The sequence below is a fragment of the Anomaloglossus baeobatrachus genome, chromosome 2 (assembly GCF_048569485.1).
Source record: "Anomaloglossus baeobatrachus isolate aAnoBae1 chromosome 2, aAnoBae1.hap1, whole genome shotgun sequence".
NCBI classification, from domain to species: Eukaryota; Metazoa; Chordata; class Amphibia; order Anura; family Aromobatidae; genus Anomaloglossus; species Anomaloglossus baeobatrachus.
In genome coordinates, this window is record NC_134354.1 from 758,202,628 (window position 1) to 758,224,157 (window position 21,530).

A 21,530-nucleotide genomic window follows, 5' to 3' on the forward strand; every position below is an offset into this window, starting at 1 on the left:
TTTTTATAAGATTCTATGCAGAGAGGAAGAGGGAAAAGGGAGGAAGAGGGAAGGAGGGGCTGTCTCTAGCTCCTCCCTCTGTCTCTGACTCCTCACTCTGCCTCTAGCTCCTCACTCTGCCTCTAGCTCCCACCTGTCTCTAGCTCCTCCCCATCTCTAGCTCCTCCTTCTGCCTCTAGCTCACTCCCTCTGCATCTATCTCCTCCCTATGCCTTTAACTCTTCCTTCAGCCTCTAACTTCCTCTCTGACTTAAGCTCCCCCCTCTGCGGCTAACTGCTTCCTGTCTCTAGTTCCTCCCGCTACCTCTAGTTCTTCCCTTTGCATTTAGCTCCTGCCTCTGCCTCTCGTGCCCCACTCTGCCTCTAGCTCTTCCCTCTGCCTCTAGTTCCCCCCTCTGAGTCTCGCTCTCTGCCTCTAGCAGCCCCCCTCTGCCTCTAGCTTCCCCCTCTGCTCATAGCTCCTCTCTCTGCATCTAGTTTTTCCCTCTGCCTCTAGCTCTTCCCTCCGCCTAAAGCTCCTCTCCCCTGCTCCTCACTCTGCCTCTCCTCTCTCTGCCTCTAGCTTTTCCCTTTGCCTCTAACTCTCCTCTCTGTCTCTAGCTACCCCATCTGAGTCTTGCCCTCTGCCTTCAGCTACTCCCTCAGGCTCTAGCTCCCCCCTCTGCTTCTAGCTCCTCCCTCTTGATTCTTGCCCACTGCCTTCAGCTCCTTTCTCAGGCTCTAGCTCCCCCCTCTGCCTCTAGCTCCTCCCTCTGAGTCTTGCTCCCTGCCTCCAGCTCCTCCCTCTGCCTCTAGTTCCTCCCTCCGCCTCTAGGTCCTCCCTTTGCCTCTTGCTTCTCCCTATGCCTCTCGCTTCACTCTCTGCCTCTAGCTCCCCCCCTCCACCTCTAGGTCCTCCCTCCGCCTCTAGCTTCTCCCTCTGCCTCTCGCTTCTCCCTCTGCCTCACTCTTTCCTCTGCCTCTAGCTCCCCCCTCCAGCTGCTCCCTCTGCCTCTAGATCCCCCCTCCGCCTCTAGGTCCTCCCTCTGCCACTAGCTCCTCCCCCTGCCTCTCACTTCTTCCTCTGCCTCACTCTTCCCTCTGCCTCTAGCTCCCCCCTCCAGCTCCTCCCTCTGCTTCTAGCTCCTCCCTCTGCTTCTTCCTCTACCTCACTCCTCTCTGTGCCTCCAACTCCCCTCTCCAGCTCCTCCCTCTGCCTCTAGCTTCCACCCTCCGCCTCTGAGTCCTCTCTTTGCCTCTTGCTTTTCCCTCTGCCTATAGGTCCTCCCTCTGCTTCTTGCTTCTCCCTCTGTCTCTTGCTTCTCTCTCTGTCTCTAGCTCCCCCCTCCGCCTCTAGGTCCTCCCTTTGCCTCTCACTCCTTTGCCATCTCTTTAAAACAGTCTTTACTGAATAGAGATCTTACCCAGGAACTGAGAATTTTGAGAATGAAAGATCAGTCCAGGAGGAGAGAGAAGAAAATGGAGTTTTAAATATGTATATTGACATTTTGAAAAATGACACGTTGCAGAATTTGACATCTTAATGTACAAGTTTCCTCCTTATATTATGCATAGTATTATCTACATGCTGGTTTAGCCATAATTTATTGTGGCTGCCCCCCATCTTATTACTGTGCCATTTGTCCTTGGCTTTATAATATTAATATTATGCCCCTTTTTAGACTTATGTAATGTCTTTTTTTTTCCCCTTGTTACCCTGCCCCCCTTTTGAACTTTGGTAAGGCAAATCCAAGGAGTATCTTTGTTCTATTTAACCTAAGATTTCCACATGTGTCACTTCCCATTTTGAGTACCTGTCATGCTCGTCGGTGGTGACGCGTCCCCTTTCTGAGCTCAGTGACAGATTTACTTGATGATGTGTGTCACCCGTGGCATTCTACCTGGACTTTTATGTCCTTTTAAAAATCCCCTTGATAAATTATTTTTGCCTTCCCCACTCCGTCACCAGGGGGGGCGCGGTGTGTGTGGTGTCCGCTGTGCACTGGGTACTTATGTTTTCACACGTGTGCCTATGTGTTCATCCGGGCGATCTGCACTCCCTGCGTCCCTCCTGTTGCCAGGGAGCCGTGACGCCGCGCTTCCTCCAGCGTGCCCTGCACATGCGCACTTAGTGTGCTGTCTGGGGCGTCGCTGTGCGAGCGCCTTTGATTTCTCCGGCATCCGATCATGTGGTTTACATCACGTGACCGGGTGACGGATATTCAAAAGGGCGGCGCGGCTTCCCCACACCGCACCCACTCCTCCCGGAAGAAGCGGTTATATACCGCGAAACGGCCGTCGGAGGTTCCCCTCTGGTTTGGCCTGGCTCCCCTGCACCACCACGTTGATTAGGTAAGCGCTCCACTCGCCCTGTGGATATGGGCTAAAGTTATTACTCTGTACCTATTCTCCACGTTGTTTACATATGGCCCAACCTCTACTTTTTTGAAAGGGCTTTATGGAGTCTTTACGTATATCTTCCTAATCCGGCAGTATTATCCATCTGTATAACCTTAAGGGCTCCTCCTCCTATGAGCTAAGCCACATTATAGGATTCTACAAACATTATGATTGTGGTCCACGGGACCCAGGCTTTTGCTGGAGGTTTTCCTCCGGTCTGGCTCCCCTGCACCCCTACCATGAGCAGGCAAGCATTTCAGTGATACTCGTACAGGTTAATATATTGATTCCCTGACCAGTTACTATATATGCAGCCCTTTTTAAGGGTTTTTTTATACTGTGACCCCCTTATGTCTTGCCTGACTCCCTATACCCATACTATCTGTGTATACTCTTAGCTCAAGCCCTATTATATTGATCTATTACAGAGTTTCTTTTATTGTGGTCCACGGGACCCAGGTATTTTTGCCCCCAATTTGTGCTTGAAAATGTCCTTCTTACTTGCTGAGATTGAAAATAAATTTTCTATTTTTGCACCAGTACTCCAAGTGCTCTTGTTTATTCGAGAGAAGAAAATGTGTCTGATAAGATTTATTACAAAGTTATTTATTTATTTATATATCATAAGTGCTGAAAAATGGTGTCTTAGGCTAAGTTCACACTTCCTTTGTTTTGCATCAGTCACAATCCGTAGCCTTGAGGAATTACGGTATCTTGCAAAATATTTTGCAGGAATCCTGTTTTCCCCCATAGGCTTCTATTAGTGACGGATTGTGACTGATAATGCTGCGTTGCATCCGCTGCGTCGCGGTCAGTCGTTTCTTAACTGACCGCCGGGCGGGAGCAACGCAGCCTGTAACGTTTTTTGAGCAGCGCGATCTGTAGGATTTCGCTGCGCATGCGCTCTCTTGCTCCCCGCCCCCGTAACCAGGATAAACATCAGGTAACCAAGCAATGCGCTTTGGTTAGTTACCCGATATTTACAGTGGTTACGGGGGCAGGGAACCCGCACTAAGTGGTGTATGCTGGTAACCAAGATAAATATCGGATAACCAAGCAAAAAGTGCTTTGCTTTTAGATACCCGATATTTACCCTGGATACAGTGTGCAAGGAGGCCAATACTTCACCACTCGGCTCCGCCCCCTCCCGCACTCCGCATGTGTACACACACACACACACACTCACTCACTTGTTCCCAGCCCTGCAGTCCCCGCGGCACTGACGTCCTCAGCTCCACGGCCCCGCTCGGCCCCCTCGCGCTCCGCCCCCTCCCGCACTCCGCATGTACACACGCATGTAGACACACACACACACACTCACCTGTCCCCAGCCATGCAGACCGCGGCACTGACGTCCTCAGCTCCGCCCCCGAACTCCACCCCCCGCACACAACGGAGTCCGACAAAGAAATTCTTTTCTTTGTCACCGTTGTCATCCGTTGTACAACGCATCAGTCACATGCGTCAAGCAACGCATGTGACTGATGCAAAACAACGGAAGTGTGAACTTAGCCTAACAACTACAACTTGTCCCGCAGTAAGTAAACTCTCCTTCTACTGTCAATGGAAAAATTAAAACATTATGGTGTAAAATACAATGTAAAACGATTGTCTTAATGTTCCAAAATAGCGGAGAGCTTGGCTATGGACACTTATGACATGAAAAAAAAAAGTATATTTTATATGTATTTTACTGTTTACCCTTGGTTAATAAAATGTTACTAATGTTTTATTCCTTTATTCATTTTGCAGCTAGATTCAAGTTTTAGATATTTCTCTTGTGGGAGTGTCTCTCTCAGTAATAATGCTGTATGTAAGCTCTTGATGTATCCAGATGTCTTTACTGCTTATATATCAGCACAGCTTCTATCCTGCACTCATTTCCTCTTCATGTACTGTATTTTGTCTCCTACTTTTCTTTGTCCTCCCTGAGACTATACCTGCTTTCTCCATGTACAAACCTCCTCACTACTAGTTAACTATCAGTACTTACAAGTCAGCCATATTCATGACATCTTATACCTGTTTATAATATTCCACGTAGGAAATCTGAGTGCCGTCCTTTTTTGGGAATTTGTCTGTGGGTTTGGTAGACCAATCCATATCATCCACTCTGTAGGTCTTATTGTTGTACCTATTAAAAAGAAAAAAACAAACAAACATTTTTATTTGCAAAAAATTATGAACACCTACAATGAGGTACCGCCCCCGAGGAGCTGAGTGTCAGCACTATGCAGCTGAATGTGTTTTCTGATCTTTATTTAAGCCCCCCCCCCCGATCCGGCAGTGAAATGGATGTGATATAAAGCAGCAATCAGACCGTTAATGGCCGGTAACAGAGAAATAATCAGTAATTAACGCAATGGGAGTGATTCACGAGGTCTCAAAGCCCTAAATAAAATCACCTTAAAGGGAACCTGTCACCAGATTTTGGCCTTCTAAGCTAAAACAGCGCCTGTGCTGCATTCTATAAAGGTGCACGTTACCCCCTAACCCCTCCTGTAGACCCCACAAATACCGTTACAAAATCTCTCGCCCTGTATATAAATTGTCTGGTCCGGTCCGATGGGCGTCTTAATCTGCGCCTCCTGTCCCTCCTATCGCCCGCCTCCTGTGCTGAATGATGTGGATAACGCCTCAGGAACCATCCACGAAGGTGGGCAAAATCTCCATATTCCCGCCTCGCACAGGTGCCCTATTGCAGGCAGAGCCAAAAACATGGGTGCGCCTGCATGAACCGGCGCATTCTCTGCCCGGTGATATAGATGAAGCGGGTGATGTCATCCACATTGCCGGGAAAAATATCTCGCCTGCGATGAGAACGCAACTGTTTGCGCAGGTTCACCCATGTTTTCGGCTCTGCCCGCAACATGGTAGAGTGAAGTACGCCTGCAGGAGCCAGGAATATGGAGATTTTGCCCGCCTATGTGGATGGCGTCCGAGGCATCATCCACGTCAATCACCACAGGAGAAGGGCGAAAAAAGGAGCAGGAGGCGCAGATTAAGACGCCCATTGGACCGTACAATTTACATAGAGAGTGGGAGATTTTATAAAGGTAGTTTTGGGGTCCACAGGGGAGGTCAGGGGGTGACATGCTCCCTTATTCAATGCAGCAGTCGCTGCTTAAGGTGCTAGTTTTGTATAGAAGGCCAAAATCTGGTGACAAGTTCCCTTTAAGTGTAAACCTGAACACTTCAAAAAAGTTCTGCCTCTCGCCCCAAAAACCCCCATGGGGTTAAATAATTTTTATAATCAGTACCTGGTTAACACAACCATCCCCAAAAACTCTTTCTCGCAGATATCGGTGAACCTCTCTTTGGGGACCCTGGAGAACAGCTCATTCATAAATTCCAACACGGTCTCGTTGCGCAGGACTTTGTGACTGACATCTGCGCTCAGCGTCAGCTGCTTCTCAAGGAAACTGACGGATACAGAGAATCCGGGCCACAGGGTCAGCCTGTAAAGAAACGCGGGCTAGAGTTAATGATTGAACGCACAAACAGCAAAAATGTAGACAGGACAAGTCTGAAAAAGCAAAAAGTTCATACAATGGAACGTGCAGGATGACACATTTGTTACATATCTCAATGGGTCTGGCTATGTCATGGTTGACAGACAGTCCTGTGGTGTCCGGCTGTAGAAGGTCGCGGCATTTGACTATACAAACTGATCTCTGACATGCTTTTCTTCCTGCTGTGGTGTACATGGTATACTATGTATCTTTTTTGCTTGGGGTTAATCCTTTTCCTTTTAGGAGCCTGTGGATAGCCTCACCTTTCAGCTGCTAATCATCATCACTTCCCCTTGTGTCCTTAAATATCCACATTTCCCCTTGGTGTTTGCTGGTGATAAGAGATATTTTCATATACATGCCTTGGCTGCAAGCAGTCGGCTTGCATTCATCTGAATAAACACATCGTTTGTTGCTGTCCCTCTCCCTGAGTTTTCTTGGGGATAAGTTATTCATTAATTTCCCCCTTGTGTCTTCTTTAGAGCTTAGTGGCGTTGACTTAGTACTCATCCCATCCGTTCCCTAGCTAGGCCCCAGTTTTAGGGTCAGTCAGGGTCAGGTATCCTGCTCGGCGCATAGGTGTGGAACCTATCTAGGGTGGTTAGAGAAGCCAGGAAGGTTTGGTCAGGGGTCACCATCTCCCCTTCCCTAGACATAGGGTTACCCTCCCCTGTCGCTTCTCCATACCTAGCGTGACAGTCTACACCACTTCTTGTTTGACCTTTGATTTGGTTCACCATTTTTAGCACTAAAATGACTGCACATCATGCTAGAATCACAGTGCCCATGCTGCCGTAATCACAGGACTATATCAGCAGAAAGCTGCAGTGACTCAAGTATCCAGCCTACAGGAAAATGGTAATAATAATCAGCAGTTTTTAATTTTTAGATTAAAGGTGTATTCCCATCTTCAAGATCCTATCCCAATATGTTGTAGGTGTAATAATAATAATAATAATAATAATAATAATAGCAAATACCTGCAATTAGAAATTCAATTAAGTTCTGCTGCATACCTCATCTGCAGGACATTGCAACAGCTTAGTTATCCATGGTTACGACCACTAGCAACTAACTGTCACTATATGAGTGGTCGTAACCATGGATACCTAAGCTATTGTAATGCCCTGCAGATGAGGTAAGTGATATAGCTAATCAGGAGAACTATACTACATTTCTAATTGGGGTCATTTACTAATATTATTATTATTTTTTTTATTACACCTGCCACATATTAGGATAGGATCTTGCAGATGGGAGTACCTCATAACATGTTCTTCCCCTCTCTGTACTCCGTTGGGAACGTCTACCTGAATACCAAAAATATAACAGAATTCAGACATTTTACACAAGGAGCCATTGACTTTAATAAGGCAAATGGAGTCCAAATATGACACTTTGGACCCTTTTTTTTACCTCCTTTCAGACTATGTTTGTCTTTTTAGAGGGACACAATAACATAGGAGAATTGATGTAGTTGATCAGTAGAGCGTACTCACAATGGCCATTTCTTGGGGGAAGAGGAGATGAATTTTAATGTCAATGGTTTTTGGTATCAGACGAGGAAATGTGCACATATGAATATGATTATAAGAGTTCACAAACCTTTGGGCATGTAGGACAATCAGTTCAACCCCTTAACGACCGTGGGCTGTAACATTACGTCGTAACCCACCATAGTCTAATCCCCTACGGCTGCTGCGGGCACCTGGCGGTGATCCGCACACGTCAGCTGATTTGCACAGCAGACATGTGTGGATCCGTGATCCACTTGTGCCTGTTAACCCCTTAAATCGCGCTGTCAAAATGTGGCAGAGCAATTTGAATGTCGGTGGCGGTAAACCTTCACTCAACCAGCTCTAACGGCAGTGCCGTGACGTGATCACTGTGAGCCAATGGTTAACATAGTAGCACAGGGTCATGTGATGACTCCTGTAGCTTACTTCCTGTTTCACCCGGCCGAGTGCTGTGTAACTGTGATCAACAGAATTGAATGAGCTATCAGACAGCTGATCCTTATAGCCCTCTGGAGAGACTAGTAAAATTTAAAAAAAAAAAGTTTTAAAAAATTAAAAAAAACAAAACTTTAAAAGTTCAAGTCACACCCCCCTTTTGCCCCATTGAAAATTAAAGGGTTAACAAAATAAAAAACATACACATATTTGGTATCGCCGCACCACTCAGAAATACCCGATCTATCAAAATATAAAATTAATTAATCTGATCGGTAAACAGCGTAGCGGCAAAAAAAAAATCCAAACGCCAAAATTATGTTTTTTTGGTTGTCGGACATTTTGAGAAAAATGCAATAACAGGCGATCAAAACGTAGCATCTACGCAAAAATGGTACCGTTAAAAACGTCAGCTCGAGACGCTAAGATAAGGTGTCACTAATCCCCATATCCCGAAAAATAAGAATGCTGCGGGTCGCGGAAAATGGCACAATAAGTGCACCCCTCTTTTTAGACAAACTTCTGATTTCTTTTTAACCCCTTAGGTAAAAGTAAACCTATACATGTGTGGTATCTCGTACCAACCTGAGGCATTACACCCACTCATCAGTTTTATATTGTGAACACGGAGAATAAAAAAAAATCCCAAAAACCATTGTGAATCGCACTTTTTTTGCAATTTTTCCGCACTTGGAAATTTTTTGCCGTTTTCCAGTACACTTTATGGTAAAATTCATGTTTTCATTTAAAAGTACAATATGTCCCGCAAAAAAACAAGTCCTCATTTGGCAAGATTGACGGAAAAATAAAAAAGTTACAGCTCTTAGAGGAAGGGGAGCAAAAAAAACCCCAAAAAAAACCCAACGAAAAACAAAAAGATTGGTCGGGGGTGAAGGGGTTAAAATAACTTAAAGGGGTTGTCCAGGACTATTTTATTTTTTTACTGTGGGCTTAAGAATTAACAGGCAGGGAGATGGTAACTGTCACGAACAGCCGGGTGGGGTCTCACAAGATCCACCCGCTGTTCAACAATGTTGTTACGATCAGACTGCACTTTAGCGCCCCCCCCTTGTTGGCAGGTCAATTTCGGTACTGCCGGACAATAAGAAAATGAGGCTGCTGAGCTACTAATGCCAAATATTGAAGGTTTTCCGGCAATGGTAATGTATATATCACCGATTCCCACTAATGGAATATATATATACAGTACAGACCAAAAATTTGGACACACCTTCTCATTCAAAGAGATTTCTTTATTTTCAGGACTCTGAAAATTGTAGATTCACATTGAAGGCATCAAAACTATGAATGAAAACATCGGGAAAGAAACACTTAAAAAAGTGTGAAACAACTGAAAATATGTCTTATATTCTAGGTTCTTCACAGTAGCCGCCTTTTGCTTTGATTACTGCTTTGCACACTCTTGGCATTCTCTTGATGAGCTTCAAGAGGTAGTCACCGGAAATGGTTTTCCAACAGTCTTGAAGGAGTTCCCAGAGATGCTTAGCACTTGTTGGCCCTTTTGCCTTCACTCTGTGGTCCAGCTCACCCCAAACCATCTCGACTGGGTTCAGGTCTGGTGACTGTGGAGACCAGGTGATCTGGCGTAGCCCCCCCATCACTCTCCTTCTTAGTCAAATATCCCTTACACAGCCTGGAGGTGTGTTTGGGGTCATTGTCCTGTTGAAAAATCAATGATGGTCCAACTAAACGCAAACCGGATGGAATAGCATGCCGCTACAAGATGCTGTGGTAGTCATCCTGGTTCAGTATGCCTTCAATTTTGAATAAATCCCCAACAGTGTCACCAGCAAAGCACCCCCACACCATCACACCTCCTCCTCCATGCTTCACGGTGGGAACCAGCCATGTAGAGTTCATCTGTTCACCTTTTCTACAAAGACACGGTGGTTGGATGCAAAGATCTCAAATTTGGACTCATCAGACCAAAGCACAGATTTCCACTGGTCTAATGTCCATTCCTTGTGTTCTATAGCCCAAACAAGTCTCTTCTGCTTGTTGTCTGTCCTTAGCAGTGGTTTCCTAGCAGCTATTTTACCATGAAGGCCTGCTGCACAAAGTCTCCTCTTACCAGTTGTTCTAGAGATGAAAAAGAGAATTTTGTTTACTTACCGTAAATTCTTTTTCTTATAGTTCCGTCATGGGAGACCCAAACCATGGGTGTATGCTACTGCCCCCGGAGGACACACAAAGTTACTACACTCAAAAACGTGTAGCTCCTCCCTCCTAGCATATACACCCCCTGCCAGCCAGATCTAGCCAGTTTAGTGCAAAAGCTGAAGGAGGACATCCACCCACAAGAAGAGACAGAGTAAAATCCGGAAGAACCGGAACCTCAGTCTACAACAATAACAGCCGGTGAAGACACACGGAACAAGAAACTTGCCAATAGGCAATAGGGAGGGTGCTGGGTCTCCCATGACGGAACTATAAGAAAAAGAATTTACGGTAAGTAAACAAAATTCTCTTTTTCTTTATCGTTCCTTATGGGAGACCCAAACCATGGGACGTTCAAAAGCAGTCCATGGGTGGGAATAACCAGTCAACTGAGAAGCAGGCAACCTAACTTCACAAATGGGCGATAGACGCCGGAAAAATGCGTCTGCCGAGCCCACGTCTGCCAAGCATGAGCATGCCTTGGAAAGTGCTTCGAAAAAGTATGCAGACTAATTCGAGCTGCAGAGTGACAGACCTACTGGGCCGTAACCTGGTGCCTGAAAGCCCAAGAAAAAAAGGCGCCAACAGGTCTGACTAAATGTGCTCTGATTCCCGATGGGGAAGGCACTTGAGTACACTTGTAGGTCTCAGAAATGGCTGCCCCAGCCAACGATCAGGGTCGGCTTAGATGCCGAGAGACCGCTACGCTGACGAACAGTCAGCACCAGAGAGGTGCACCGCCTAATAACGGCGGTGCGAGACACATAGATCCGGAGCGCCCGCACCAGATCTAGGATATGCAACGCTTCCTTAAGCGATGAACAGGAGCCGGACAAAAGGAAGGCAGGAAAATTGCCCCGAATAAGGTGGAAGCAGTAACCGCCTTAGGGAAAAAGTCCGGAGTCGGATGAAGACCACCTTGTCTTGATGCAAAAGACCAAAAAAAAGGGGGTGACTCCGAGGGAGTGCAGCCAGAACTCTCTGGCGGGAAATTATAGCCACTAGAAAGAGTACTTTCTGTGAAAGACACAACAAAGAAACCTCCCGAAGATGGCGCAAGGGGGGTTTCCGGGAACCGGGAGGACCGGATTAAGGTCCGAGGTCTCCATAGGCCGCCGGAAGGCGGAATGATGTGAGATGCGCCCTTAAAGGAGCGCACCGGAGCCAGCCGGACGATTCGCCGCTGGCACATACTGACAGAGCCGAGACCTGTCCCTTAAGAGGGATAGTCCTAGCTGTAGACCGGACTGTGGAAGGGACAGGAGGGTCGGCAAGGCCAAAAAAGGTCAAAGGACACTTTGGAGCTCGAGTCATAGTGGAGATGACTTCAGGAAGGATATCAGAAGTCGCTAAGATCCAGGACTCAAGAGCTACGCCGTCATTCTGAGAATCCAGAATTCTGACGGGGAAAAAACGGACCTCTTGAGAAAAGGTCTGAACGGTCCGGAAGATGCGAAGGCAACCCAACGGACAGAAGGAGCAGGTCAGAGTACGAAGCCTGCTTGGGTCAGTCTGGAGAATGACCCGACGACCCCCTTTACCGATCTTGTGCAGGACTCTGGACAAGAGGTAGAGGATGAAATTCTTAAAGAGACAAAGCTGGGATCAAACATGAACCAGTGTGTCTACCGCAAAACCTGAGGATTGTGGACCACGGTAGGACAGCTGAAATAGCCTGCCTCGTAGATTTCACATCTAGGATGTGGACTGCGGATACGGTGGACTAGGATTCCCTTGTCCACTGAAGGATGTTGAGCCGCCATGATTGCCAGGCGGCTGAGTGTCCCGCCTGGAAGCTGGTGTAGGAAAACGCTGTCACGTTGTCCGACTGGACTCGAATGTGCCTAGCCGCCCACAGATGGTGAAGGCTTAGAGGGCAAGAAATACAGCCCTGATTTCCAGCACATTGATCCAGAGGGCTGATTCGGACAGAGTCCAAGCGCCCTGCGCTCCACGGTGGAGATATACTGCTCCCAAGGCGGATAAGCTAGCATCCTGGTGAGGATCACCCGGAACGGGCCAGAAAAGGAGCGCCCCTGAGACAGAGTGGCCAAAGCCACCACTGAAACGAGCCCCTGGTCGGTGGCGAAGCCACCACCCCGTGGGAGGAGTGAGTTCGCTTGTACAGCGGAAAACATCCAGTCTCAGAGGACGCAGGAAAAGCTGGGCAAGGAACCGCTTCCATTGACGCCCTGAGAACCTCTGGTTCGAGGTCAGAGTGGACTTGGGCAGAAAGACAAGCCACCCGATAGGTCAGAGTGGCGAGAGTGAACGAAGCACTCTGCTAAGAGTCAGCACTGGATGAAAACCCAACAAGAAGGCCGTCCAGGGCCAAAGATCACTGCCAAACCCTAGGGGGGCAGGACCCTGATCACAGCTGCCCCACTGAGGATACTCGAGGGGCCTTGGCTAACCCCAAGGGAAGAGCCACGATTGGACCACTCCGATTGTCAAAACGCAGTCAACGCTGGTGTGAAACTGCGATTGACCCCTGCCGATAGGCATCTCTGATGCCGATGGTTGCTAGGGAATCTCCTTGGGGTCTTGATTGATCCGGTGAAAAAAACACACGGAACAAAACCAAGACTCGATGTGAAAACGCCACACCTGGCTATGCTTGAAAAGCTAAAGATCCAGGTCGAAAGGCACCGCCCTCTTCGGGGAAAAATCTCAGAACCGTTCCCAGACGGGAACCGGTACAATTACTCCATTGGCCTGCTAGAAATGCCACGGCCTGTGAGAAGGCGGCGGCCTTGGAGCAGGGAGGAGATAACAGAGAAAAACTGTTTGGCGGGTGGACAGAAGTCCATCCTGTAGCCAAGGGAGATAAAGTCTCGCCCCCACTGAACGGAGACGTGTGAGAACCCTACGTCGCCAGTGGAGAGAGCCTGCCACCGACCAAGGAGGTTGTTGGCGTGGCTAAATAGCTCGGAGGAAGCTGACTCAGTGACAGCATCTCCTGCGGCCTTCTGAAGACGCAGCTTCGAGCTATTTGGTTCTATGGACCTAGGCTGAGCTAGAGGACGATCAGATGGAGGAACGGAAACCACCGAAACCTCGACTGATTCCTGTCCTGGACAGGTTCCCTGGTTTAGGTTTGTGGCAAGGAAGAACACTTCCCGCCATAGCTTCCTTAATTTCACTCAGTTGGTTCCGAGGAAACTGGTCCCACCTAGTGGGAGCCCAGCAGGAAACCTCCATAGAGGCATCTGCCTTCCAAATCCGAAGCCACAGAAGCCTGCGGATAGCGAGGAAGGTAGCCCAGATCACCGCCGTGCGGCGTCCAGCATGGCAGACCTGGTATAGGATGAAAGAACTGAAGTCTGTAAGTTCAGGCAACCGTTTTGGCATAGAGTCCCTGTGAGAGGATGCATCTCCTCCAGAGAAGCAGAGAAGGTACAAAAAAAAAAAAACCGCACTGCTGTAAGCTGAGGGGAACAAAGCTCCTGCCGTCCCCATACCGACTGGGCCCAAAGGACAACCAGGCGGACCGCAGAACCGTAAGTGAGGAGCCATCAGGCACTGACATAACGGCCCGGGCTGAGCCACCTGAGGTGAATGAGCTCACTACTTGACCACCGTTGGTGGACAGGGGAAATCCAGTCCTCAGAATCACGCTTCATGGGAAGCGATCAGAGCGGACCCTGGGCTGGTCACAGGGGCCTGAAAACTGGAGAGGTTAAGGAACACACGTTGTGTTCACCTAGATAAGGTAACACCGGCGGATTGAGGTCCAGTACAAAATCAATGTACCGTAGGATCCATATAGAGGTGCCGTCCGCCACTGATACAACTATCCGGGCTGAAAGTCTAGACACCGGAGTGGCTACCCTTGGCGGATGAGTACACTCCTTGACCACCTCAGATGGGAGGGGGAGACAGGCAGCAGAACTCCGCTGTGGGGTCTGCAGGATAGGCTGTGGGCTTGGACGCAGCGGGCTGAAAACTGGAGTGGTGAAGAACACACTCCTCGTCATGTTAAAAGCATACTGATGCATTTCTGCCAGCGGGGAACACTTCCCTGATCAGGCGGATGGAGGTCCAGTACAAGAATAATGGACGTAATCCAATCATTCACATCTGCGTCACCTACGGACGGATCGTCCGAGCCCGTGGTAGAGACATCCTCCTCGTCCAGCGAGTCAGCTCGTATCGGAGCTGCGGGACGGGGAGGACAGGGGACCCTGCGTCTCCCTGTCAGGAGGACGGGGTCTGAGTCCAGGAGAGTCCCTTGTGAGCTTTGCTGAGCGAAGCAGAAAACGCCCTAAGAAGGGGGCTGCATGCTCAGCAGATGCCGGGACAGCCGACCCCTGGATAGGATTCCTACGGGGGTCAGCCACCGAACAGCAGCTGGAGGGACCATTAATGAGCTCCCATGTGTTATGAGCTCGGGATAGCCGTACGAGACTACCTGCAGTGGATAATAAAAAACAGCCTGCAGTCTCGCTCTGTGACATGCTGCAGAGGTGGGGGCTCTGTCTAGAATACCCAAGACAGAGGTTCAGCCTGGGAAGAATCCCGGCTGAGGCATCTTGCCACTATCCACCGCATAAGAACCGTTACAGTGTGTCGGTTCAGGCATATAAGGTTACATGCAGAACATGTAGTGTACAGCCTTGCTGCTAGAGTGAGACATGCTGCTGAGGAGGAGATTCTATGATAAAGAATTAACTCCTTCAGAATGCACTGAGAGTGAATAAAAGTGCACAACCAGAGGTTGTGACTTATCAGGCCGCTATTATGTGTGCCCTCCAGATTCCAAGCCTGGACCCCCAGCCATATATCCACTCCCTCTGCACTGCAGAGCAGCCAGCACCGACCAGAGTACTGAGACGCTGAGAAAATGGCGCCATGAGGGGGGGGGGGGGGGCGGGGGTTAACCCAGAAGCGGGAATCGGAGGGCGCAGGAGATGTACAGGGGAGGGAATCATCTCATCAGATATGAGTGTCCTCCCCTGTGCAGAGCGGCCGTGGGCGGCTCTGCAGCGTCCCCCTGCATGCTGACATGCAGGGGAACGAAAACGAAACTAGGCCGCGGCTGAAGCCGGGGCCTAGAGTTATACATGCGGCCGAGAATCAGGCAACATCGGCGCGGTTCCCAGTAAAAAACCGTGGAACCGGCCGGAAACACAGTAAAAGCAGCATTATCAAGCATCACTGTCCCCCACATTAAAAGTGCCCCACATTGCAGAAAGGACCCTCTGAATAACGTCTCTATACTTAGCTTTGAGACGCAGGGTCCAGTCCCTGGTGGGGTGGGGGTCAGTGCTCCTTCCAGCAGGGTCCTGCACAAGGGCTGCGGATGGAGGCCGGTCTCCTGCAAGGCAGAGAGAACCGTGTTGGCTCCCACTTCAGCCAGAGCCCCAGCATGGGATGGTGAAGGAGCGCGGCATGAAGGGCTCCTGCCCTGAAGTCAACCTTAACAGCACTGCCGCCAGGGGAGTGTGAAGGGACATGCCGGGAGTCCAGTGGACCCGCTTTTCTTCCAAATCTTTAGAAAAAAATGAAAAATCAAAGAGAATGCATGTGTGTGTGTGATTCCTCCTGACACAAAGCAAAAAACTGGCTAGATCTGGCTGGCAGGGGGTGTATATGCTAGGAGGGAGGAGCTACACGTTTTTGAGTGTAGTAACTTTGTGTGTCCTCCGGGGGCAGTAGCATACACCCATGGTTTGGGTCTCCCATAAGGAACGATAAAGAAAGGGTGTGTCCAAACTTTTGGTCTGTACTGTATATATCTATACATATACAGTGGAACCTTGGTTTACGAGAACAATCCATTCTGGGACTGTGCTTGTAAACCAAGTTACTCGTCTAGCAAAGCAAAATTTCCCATTGGAAATAATTGAAACTCCTGGTCCCCTATTGTGACATTCCACACACGCACAAACACGTACAAACACGTACAAACACGTACAAACACGCACACACATACTATGTTCACCTACCCTCCGTGGCCTCTAACCTGGTTTTTGTAGTCCGCAGGTATGTGTATCCAGTAACCATCGTGACCAATGCAGAAGCTTCCGCTATCAGCGCTTCAGCAGCAGACGTCATATGCATTAGCCACTTGCCCCTGATTGGCCAGCGCGCTGACGTCAAAGGCTGCCTTTGATAAGCGCTGACAGTGGAAGCTCCTGCATCGGTCGCAATGGCTAATGGATTTACATACCTGAGAACTAAAAGAACCAGGTTAGAGACTGCCGAGGGAACGGAGGGTAGGTGAGGATAATGTGTGTGTTTGTGCGGACCGCAAGAGTGGGTCAGAGCGCGGTGAAAGTACGGAACCGGAAGTGTGTGCGGTGAGTATTTGCTCGTACAGCAAAGCATTCCTCGTAAACCGAGTTACAAATTTACAGCAAGCTTTGCTCGTCTAGCAAAATACTCGCACACCAAGTTACTCGTAAACCGAGGTGCCACTGTAAGGCTAGTTTCACACTTGCGTCCAGCACATTCCGTCACTATGGAGAATAGCGCAGTCCGTTAACGCACTGCGCTATTCTCTATAGACTTGTATGGACGACGCACTGTAACGCAAGTGTCTGCGTTGCATCCGCTGGACGACGCAGCCTCGTTATTTTGACGCTGCGTCGGGCGGATGGAACGCAGCATGTAATGTTTTTCTGCGCTTGGTGGAGTGTCAAAAAAACGCAACCTGCAGGATTCCGTCGGCGTCCGTTGTTTTTATAATGGACGCCTATGGTGGCGGATTCCGTTAGAAAGCGTCATTTGACGGATTCAGTTAACGCAGCTGTCTTTACACAACTGCGCATGCTCAGATGTGTAAAGTCAAGGAAAAAAAACTACAACGGATTGCATTATTTTGTACGATCCGTGGCATACGTTGTGCCACTATATGCAAAGCATCCGTTGCATCTGTCACACAACGCAATGCTACGGATCCCGTCCAACGCAAGTGTGAGACTAGCTTAACACGGTACCCTTACTGGTAGCATTCCAATAATTCTACACAACAATAATTTCGCTGCCACCACCGGACTTTCCACAGATAGAACGGAAACCTGTTACAGATAGCAAAAGGCTCTTTGGGTTCGGATTCGTATATAGAGCAAGGGGAACGAGGTATTAAATTTTATATATTTAATCCGAAAATAGGCAGCGTTTATAAAATATAAAAGATGTTACAAAGGGGACAATACAAATACAGTGTAGACAATTACATAAAAATAAAAGGGATAAACATGAAACTTACTAAACTCGTGCCATAGAAGTGACATCCGAATTGAGGGAGGGAGGGGTCCAGTAGAAGATGGTAGACAAACGGACAGCACTACAGTTTAACTGTGCCCTCCTGAACTGCCCTAGGCCAAAAATAGGCTTCTGACTTTTATGACCTAAGTTCACCCTCCCATCTGTGACCTCATTTTACGATACCTTGTGGGCTGTGCCAAGCACATCAGAAAAATTAGTTAATTCTAGTTTTTCGCATATCTTTGGCCCTGGGCCACACAGGTGAGAGATATTAGCGTCATATTTTATATATCGATTTTTCATTTGCATAGATACCAAACACAACGAATATTGGCCAATACCCATTTGTCGGGATACCAGTGATCTCCTAGCAAAGCAAAACGGTGCACTGGATTCAGCGCTCCGCAGGGATTCCGACAATATGCTTGTCATTTTTCTAGCATTAACTTGGCACCTAAAAAAATAAAAATGGCGATCTGTGCTAGTGCTGGGGATGGGGGTGGTATAAGGGACCTTAAGAGTTTTAACATGACAGTAACTATCTGTCTGGTGCAGATCTCTGCTGGCACAAAGCAGCCACCGACCTCTCCTGCCAGCAATTCTGCGACTTCTGCTGACGTCACGTCGACAGAGCATCAATGTCTCTTCTATGGACGTGGCCTTACAGCCGACGTCATGCTGATTGACCATCTGTGATCACTCTGAGCCCGGTAGAGCAGGCAGGCAGTTAGCAACTACCTGCCTGCTAGTTCTTAAGCCAATAGTTAAAAAAAAACCAAAACAAACAAACTTGTCCCAGACAATCTTGATTATGTGTCACGGTGGATGGGCTGCAGTTTGAAGAAGCATAGCTACTGAGACCTGTGTCTCAAGTGACAGAGGAGCTGTACCATAAGCAGCTATGTTGGATCTACCGGAGAAGGGCTGCGACAGGAGTAGAAATAAATCTTTGCTTCGGATGAGTGAGCACAAAGGATTTTTTCCTTCAGCCAACTAAGGAGAAGATTTATTTTTTCTCCTGTTACGGCCTTTCTCCGGCACGTCATTGGTGTATGCGCTTATGATACAGTTCCTATGTCAGTTGAGACACAGGTCTCGGGAGCTGTGTTTCTTCACGTGACATAGGGGCACTTTGCACACTACGACATCGCAGGTGCGATGTCGGTGGGGTCAAATCGAAAGTGACGCACATCCGGCGTCGCTGTCGATATAGGAGTGTGTAAATCGTTTTTGATACGATTAATGAACGCAAAAGCGTCGAAATGGTATCATCGATGTAGCGCTGGTCATTTCCATAATTTGGGAAGGACCGATGTTACGATGTTGTTCCTCGTTCCTGCGGCAGCACACATCGCTGTGTGTGAAGCTGCAGGAGCGAGGAATATCTCCTACCTGCAGCTCACGCCGGCTATGCGGAAGGAAGGAGGTGGGTGGGATGTTTACGTTCCGCTCATCTCCGCCCCTCTGCTTCTATTGGCCGCCTGCCGTGTGACGTCGCACAACCCGCCCCCTTAGGAAGGAGGCGGGTCGCCGGCCAGAGCGACGTCGCAGGGCAGGTATGTGCATGTGAGGCTGCTGTAGCGATAATGTTCGCTGCGGCAGCTATCATAAGATATCGCAGCTGCGACGGGGGCGGGGACTATCGCGCTCGGCATCACAAGCATCGGCTTGCGATGTCGTAGTGTGCAAAGTACCCCTAAGACGGACTGCTGATTGACTAAGGTAATGGAGGCTATTTTATTACATTCTTAGACAACCCCCTTAAGGTGATCAATGCTTTTCCTCCAGCCTCCGTCCTCCATGATCAGCAAGCCAAGGAGAAGATTTATTTCTTCTCCTGTCACGTCCCTTCTCCGGCATCTCACTGGTGTATGCGCTTATGATACAGTTCCTGTGTCAGTTGACACACAGGTCTCGGGAGCTGTGTTTCTTCAAACTGCAGCCCATCGTGACACGTGACTAAGACGGACTGCTGTTTGACTAAGGTAACGGGGGCTATTTTATTACATTCTTAGGCAACCCCCTTAAGGTGATCAATGCTACATCTGTAGGAAAGAAAAATAGCTGTATTATAAAAATCACTTACTTGTGCTGAGGAATATTCACGGGATGTGATGGGGAGTAGTAGTTGCGTCCCACTTGGTACATGTTGAGACACTTAAACACCCTGAAAATAACAAAAAACATTAACATTTTAGAGTCCTCAGTGGTTGAGACCTCTTAATGGCTAAAGGAAAATCTGGCGATACATAGCAAGTTTTCAAGACTACATCACATAAAAACGAAAAATACAAATCATGTAAAAAAAAAAAAAAAAAAAAAGAAAAAATATTTTATATGCTCATAGAACATGGTCACACAAAGCAGCGTAAATATACATTTTTTTTTTGTTTTAATCCTTTTTTTCTAACCATGTGTAGAAGTCTAGAATATTAATAAAATATTTTTTATACAGTATGTTGTTATTCTGTATAAACAGGCACAGAAGAATACGTATGACGCACAGGTTGTAGCCTATAGACAGCAGTATATATATATATATATATATTTTTTTTTTTTTAATGTTTGACTATAAATCCAGCATTTCCTGCGTTTTCTATTTTCCCGGAGAGTAAAGCGCTTTGTAGGGTTCAATTATTTGTTATATACAGAGATAAATTGCCGTGCACGAAGCCGGCGAGATGGTGAGGTTGTTGAGAATGTGACACATGATGAAATGTCAGCGACGTTAGATTTTCTGCCGTGTTTTGATAAAATGTAAGTGGAATACTATAAATGAAGAAGAGATGACAGCGACGACCTGAATTAAAGGGGCGCAAACCGCACATCATATTTCGTCTTGTAGATATTTGCAAGTCTTATAGAAGACGTCATCATTTGAAAGTAAAGAGTGTAATGTGCGAGAACATATTATCAGACAATCACCTTTTAACCCCTTCAAGGCTAAGGACGTATATACGTCCTTGGCCATGTCTGTCCCTTTAATGTGGGCTTCATTATTCCCCACACATGTCTGCTGATTTGCCTCCTTTTTTGTGACATTTGGGCTTAATATTTACAAATTGCATTTAATATCAAAGGGGGACGTATTAGAAACAGTTATTCGTAGTGGTAGTGGATTCTTCCTTTTTTAGTTTTGTTTTATTTGATTTTTTTTTTCTTTCTGCGTCTCATTATGTTTTTGGTGCTTTCACACATTTTGCCTCCTTTATGTTCTATGCTGTCACTCAAGCTAAGGGGGCCCCATACTATGCCTAATCTCAGGGATACTCCTGATGGTGGACAGGCCTGAGTCTCCTTCCTGGCCCTGTTCCTGACCAGTCCTGATCTGATTCCTCCTTCCCCCAGGGAGGGATGGGACAGGAGTGTGTGGAAAACTACAGAAATAGACAGACAGGGAAAACCACAACTCTGTCACACAGCACGTACACATAAAGGTAAAGACAATAAGAGATTTGGGAAGAAAACAAGAGCAGAAAGGAAGCTACAAAAGAACAGGGGTAAACTCCACAACCACACCAAGCAAAAAGCACAACTTTCATCAGTAAATCTGGAACACCAGACCTCACAGACCAACATAAAATAAACTATAGCTGGCATGGGTGAAAGGTTTCAACCAGCATAAATAGGAGGGGAGCAGATATGATTGGCCTCCCCACAAGATGTGATCAAGGGACTAAGCAAACCAGCAGAGATTAACTCTTGCTAGCCTGCCTATGAGTCAGCACACGGCAGGCCGATGCCTTAGGCGGGCTTTGCACGCTACGACATCGCAGGTGCGATGTCGGTGGGGTCAAATTGAAAGTGACGCACATCCGGCATCGCATGCGACATCGTAGTGTGTAAAGCCTAGATGATACGATTAACGAGCGCAAAAGCGTCGTAATCGTATCATCGGGGCAGCGTCGGCGTAACCCATAATTACGCTGACGCGACGGTCCAATGTTGTTCCTCGCTACTGCGGCAGCACAAATCGCTCTGTGTGAAGTCGCAGGAGCGAGGAACATCTCCTACCGGCGTCACCGCGGCTTCCGTAGGATATGCGGAAGGAAGGAGGTGGGCGGGATGTTTACATCCCGCTCATCTCCGCCCCTATTGGCCGCCTGCCGTGTGACGTCACTATAACGCCGCACGACCCGCCCCCTTAGGAAGGAGGCGGGTCGCCGGCCAGAGCGACGGTCGCAGGGCAGGTGAGTGGATGTGAAGCTGGCGTAGCGATAATTTTCGCTACGCCAGCTATCACATGATATCGTACGTGCGATGGGGGCGGGGACTATCGCGTGCGACATCGCAGCAT

The 21,530-nt window shown here is 48.0% G+C and overlaps 1 protein-coding gene across 1 annotated transcript in view; it reads right to left on the reverse strand.

Annotated features, from left to right (window-relative positions):
• The window catches only part of PIWIL4 (piwi like RNA-mediated gene silencing 4), a 347,467-nt gene that overhangs the window by 217,843 nt on the left and 108,094 nt on the right, over positions 1–21,530 (reverse strand). Inside the window, exons 7-9 of the mRNA XM_075337494.1 lie at positions 19,320–19,400; positions 5,640–5,837; positions 4,402–4,513 (exon numbers count right to left, since the gene is read on the reverse strand). Of these exons, the coding sequence (XP_075193609.1) occupies positions 4,402–4,513; positions 5,640–5,837; positions 19,320–19,400 (391 nt within the window). The remainder of the gene's footprint in view (positions 1–4,401; positions 4,514–5,639; positions 5,838–19,319; positions 19,401–21,530) is intronic.